This window comes from Chaetura pelagica, unplaced genomic scaffold (assembly GCF_000747805.2).
Source record: "Chaetura pelagica isolate M959 unplaced genomic scaffold, ChaPel_1.0 scaffold69, whole genome shotgun sequence".
NCBI lineage: Eukaryota > Metazoa > Chordata > Aves > Apodiformes > Apodidae > Chaetura > Chaetura pelagica.
In genome coordinates this window covers 1,055,967-1,061,011 of record NW_009970724.1, presented here as the reverse complement: position 1 = coordinate 1,061,011, position 5,045 = coordinate 1,055,967, and the positions used below count along the sequence as shown (strand labels likewise).

The following is a 5,045-nucleotide window of genomic DNA, read 5'->3' as shown; positions in this document are numbered from 1 at the left end:
TGCAGCGCGGCGCGGACCCGCTCCGTCCTGTCCCTCGGCGTCGCCTGCTTCAGGCAGCTCCCGGAGCAGGTACGTGCCGGGCCCGCGAACCCGCCATTCCCCCTTATTCCCGCCTTCCCAGGGAGCACCGGGACTCCGCTGGGAGAGGGGATACAGCCCACCCGTGCCGTATGGGCTCCCCCTGGATTTTTCCGCAGTTCCTGGTGACGGGTGCCCGTGTCTCTGCCCGCTCTCTGTTCTGCAGCCCGAGCACACCTACCGCTGCCAGATCTACAACCTGACGCTCCTCTGCACGGAGGATTACGTGGTGGAGCCCCAGTCGGTGCAGTTCCTGGTGCAGCACGGCTTTGACTTCAACAAGCAGTACTCCCAGGGGATCCCCTACCACAAGGGCAACGACAAGGTACAAAAGAACTTGTCTTCAGACCCTTCAGCTTGTTCTGCTTCAGGCTCGGAGAGCTTCCTGGCGTCTCCCAGTCACAGTGTCCCTCACACAGCTGCCGAGGGAGCTGGGCTCACACTGGGGTCTGCAGTGCAGCATCATCCCTGTCACCTCCCTGCTGGTTTTTATCACTTGCTTTGCCAGATTCAGGACCTCTGTTTGCTCAGACCAAGTCACAGCTGAGGGCAGTACTGTGCTACAGCAGGTTCTGAGGACTTCCTGGGGTGATGGCAAGTCAAGGCTTATTGACTGATCCTTCTTGCAGGGCAATGAAAACCAGAGCCGGAGCGTTAGGACGTTTTTTCTGGAGCTGATACGAGCCAAGAAGCCCCTCATCCTCCACAACGGTCTGATTGATCTGGTCTTCCTGTATGAGTGCTTCTATGCTCACCTCCCAGACAAGCTTAGCACCTTCACTGCTGACCTCTGACACCAAATATGCTTCAGAGTTTGAGACTCGCTTTGTAGCATCCTACCTGGAATATGCTTACAAGAAGTGGTAAGCAGGGCTCTGGTGTTTAAAACTTACAGGAAGAAAGGCCAAGGGAGCATCAGTGTTTTGTTTGTTTTTCTAGGCAAGGAGTCTTTGTATTACCCCAATGAGTGAAGAAAAGCACTTTTCAGGTCACTCTGCCACGTGGTATTCTCGTTTCTAGGATGACTGCTGAGTGTGTAAGGCTGCATTTTGTAATACTACTTACCTGTTTAGTGGGCAGCTGCTAAAAGAGGACTCAGTCTTCTGCTGGCAGCTGTTTTGACTACAGAGTGACCTGATCTGAAAAATAATTGATGCACTGGTCCAGCAGAGCCACAGGATTGTTGTAGGAACACCCGCAGAAGAGAGACCCTTAAAGCTCAGCTGGAGAGCACACAAAAGCAGGGCTGTTCCTGTGGGTTGTAACTGGGTTCTCTAAGGGGTGGTGCAGTTAAAGGGTGGCTGCTCCTGATGCTGACCAGCTCTGTCACAGGTCCTGCACATGACACTCACTTGTGGCCAGCTACAACTCCCATCACTTTCCTTCCACGCAAAGGTTGTGTTCTTGTTCCAGGGCATCCTTTCTTGCTTCCTGCCCCCAGCTCCTCAAGGACACCTTCCAGGCACACACATTTTTAGAAACAGAGATGTCTGTCTGCTTCATATGTCACTCTGGCCCCTTGTTCTGCACTCCCTGCACAATCTAAACAAGCCCCTTGAAGCTCCATTAAACTGAAGTCACACTCGATGCAGAGCAGAAAAGGTATTTTTAGGGACTGTTTTATATCAGGAGATGCCATTTTGACAGGTCTGAAAACATTTAAGATGGCTGTCCTCTAACATGAGAATGCTTTGTTTTGACAAGATGAAAATACTTTTAAAATCAACCTCCTAAATGTTTTAACCCACAGTTCTAGTTACATGGAACCTTCCAAAAGTTTTGGGCCTTTTAGCCAGCTGTTAGGACACAACAGCTCTTTTCTCACAGGATGGAACATTTCTTTGGTGTCTACATTGTCCAGATTTCACTTGTCTGGGCAGATCCTCTGCATGCTCTACATACTTCATTTTGGGGCATTTCTTCTTTGTCCACTAATATTATGAGATCCAAGACACAGCTTATTATCCTTAATATTTAAAACCAAACTACATGTCCCCTTCTCCCACTGCTTCACCAGGGACAGTGTTATCCCTGTCTGTATGTCGGCATAAGAGAAACCAGCCTTTAAGTCAGCACAGAAACAAGTACTCAAGCTGTTCTCCCAGGACTGAGTTTCTCTACACCAGGCTGTTGAGCTGGCTAGAGCTTAGGAGCTGGAAACTAGTGGAGTTGAGACTTGGTGGAAAGCAGTACGTTTGCACCAGCTCCACGTACCTTCAGTGAGTTAACCACAGAGTAACTGTACTCTTGTTTGTTCCAGCAAGCGAGAGAATGACAAGCTGAAGGACTCCAGAGGCCAGCACCTCACCATTGAGTTCTGCAACTACCCTGCCAACATGTCCCATTACATTGACTACCGACACTGCTCTCTGGAAGAAAGCACCCACAATGTGGGAGGGGAAAACAAGGTCCCTGTCTGTGAGAAATTTTCTGTAAGTAACATGAATCCCTGCTGCTTTCTTTCTGGGTCCATGGAAAGAGCCACATGTGACCAGAGCAGGAAGTGGTAGGAAAGCACTTCCTCTTGCCTGCTTCACAATACAAGATCTTCTGCCTCAAAAGACTTTACAGCTTCACAACAGAAAGCATGCTCTGTTTGGAGGCAGTGATTTCCACAGGTTACATTAGACAGAAGGAGATTTTATGGCCCTAAATAGTGGGATGGTACAAGGTACAGTACCCATTGCTGTCTTGCGAGGGCTGCAAGTCCTTAATTAGTTTTTCTTGCCCTCTGAGCAAGAAATGCCACCTCTTCTCTCCCCCATATCTTGATTAGATATAAAAAAGCATAACCTGTGGGCAGCTTCTGGGTGTGATTCACAGCATCTTGGGTCCTGGTTCTGCTACAGCAGTGTAAGGAGAGCTCATCAGATCATAGGTAGTTTCAGATGCTTCAGGGAAAAAAGGAGCTCCTTCAGGTGTTGCCTATTACTGTCACAGAACAACATAGGCTGGGGAAACCTCTGTAAGTTTCTCACCCAACCACCAACTCAGTGTTGCTTAGAGCTTTGCTTGGTGAATTTTGAAAATCTCTAAGGACAGAGATTACAAAACCCCTCCAAGCCTCTGTTCCAGAGTCTGACTGCTCATTGTGAGAAATGTTTTTCTCTATTACCCAGAATTTTCCCTGACTTGTCACCACTGCACCTTTCCCTTGTGCTTCCATCAGTTCAGCTCCATCTTTTGTAGGACCTCCTCTTTAGGTAGCTGCAGACAGCAACTAGATATCCCCATCCTGTTAGCCTTTTCTTTTCCAGGCAGAACAAACCCAGCTTTGTTTGCTGTGTCTCAGGAGTCCCCTGCTGGGCTTGCTGCAGTTGGTCTGTGACTTTCTAGTGTTGTGAGGCTGTAACTGGACACATTGCTCCCAACAGCCTCAAAGGCCCTCAAGCAGAGGGGAATAATTAGTTCTGCTCCAGATTGTGGTGAGAAGCTGCTCTAACCAGGAGACTGGTGGCTACAGGATTCTCTTTCTCTCCCTAGGCCTATGGCTGGTGTCCAAAAGGGATGAAGTGTCCACATTCTCATAACATTGACCTCATAATTGAAGAGGACGACAAGCTTTGGGAGGAGAAACGGAAGAAACGGAAAAAGAAATGGAAGCGTCAGAAGAACACAGAAGAGCCTGCAAAGACATCTGAACAGGAAAGCTCAGGGAAAGAAATGGAGCTAGCTCAGAATGGAGAGGAGGGACCACCACAAAAACAGAGCTGCTATGAGCCTGCAGCTGCTGCAGAGCTGGCAGAGATCACCCCCAACACTGAGAGCAGGCTGCTGGAGGAGAACTCCATGGACATGGAGCCTGAAGTCAGCTCAGACACCAGTGCACAACAGGAAGAAGATCTGGAGAGCACAAAAGGAACTGCTGGCCAGGTGGCAGTTGCTGCGAGCCCTTTTGCCAAGGGAAATGTCTCTGACCAAGTGGAGGGGAAGTCCGAGGTTCCCACTGGGGGGGGTTCAGCCAATCACTCTGACATCCATGAGACTGAAGCAGCATGTGCTGCAGGAAAGGAAAAGGAGACCCATGGTCCACCTTCACAGGGGGGCACACACCGAGCTGGCTTTGATGCATTCATGACTGGCTATATCATGGCTTATGTCTGGATGCTCAAAAAAGGAAAGAACACAGACACTGGTGCAGAACCCTGGTTGCCAGACTGCCACAATAAACTGTACCTCAGTGGGAAATCTGTGCCACTTCAAATAGTGAAGAGCTTGTTTTCTAAATCTTCCAAAGCTCACAGCCAGAAGATGAAGTTGGCCTGGGCCACTGGATAGAGCTAGAAGACTCCTTCCTGAAACAGGCTTTTTTTTCCCCCCTCAAGTTTTGACCTTCTTTATTCCATCAAGAACTGACCAAAAGGGGAGCAGGTTTCTTTCTTTTGTTAGTTGTTTTTTTTTCCTTCTGATTGATTAAACGGCTCTCAATTGAACTTCCCTCTGCTGTTCCTTAGTGGCATGCTGGGCTGTGGAGGCTGGAGAAGTGAGGGGAAAAAAGCACCAGGGTTTCAGTTTAGTGCTCTGCACTCACAGTGGGTTTTGAAAAAACAACCTAGGGTTGCCTTTCTGGAAAGACCATATGCTAGCTACTTCAATCGTGGATTTCACCTCTTGCAGAAGGTGATAATCACACAATAACAAGAGGAGACAGAGGCCAGAGATTCCCACTTCCTATCATGTTAGAGCCCCAGCCTCCTCCCAGATCTTGCCTTTATCCTTACTGCACCTACGGCTTTACATGCTGCCACTTAACCTAATGGTTTAGGGTGGGGAAAAACCCTTCCAAAAGGAACATATGGTAAAGCTCAAAGTCTTAACTACAAAAACACATCTGAAACCTCCAACAAGCTGCTGACCCATACAACCAGCTTGATGGAAAATGTGATCAACAGTCACTGGAGGAAGGTTCTGCCAGACACCAGCTGAAAGCAGGGTAGCTCTTCAGGCAGAGCATACGTTTTTATGAA

At 48.7% G+C, this 5,045-nt stretch overlaps 1 protein-coding gene across 1 annotated transcript in view; it reads right to left on the bottom strand.

Annotated features, from left to right (window-relative positions):
* Positions 1 to 778, bottom strand: part of MUTYH (mutY homolog) — a 7,377-nt gene extending 6,599 nt beyond the window's left edge. The window contains exon 1 of the mRNA XM_010006694.1: positions 448 to 778. Coding sequence (XP_010004996.1) covers positions 448 to 778 — 331 coding nt within the window. The remainder of the gene's footprint in view (positions 1 to 447) is intronic.
* Between the last annotated feature and the right edge of the window lie 4,267 nt (positions 779 to 5,045).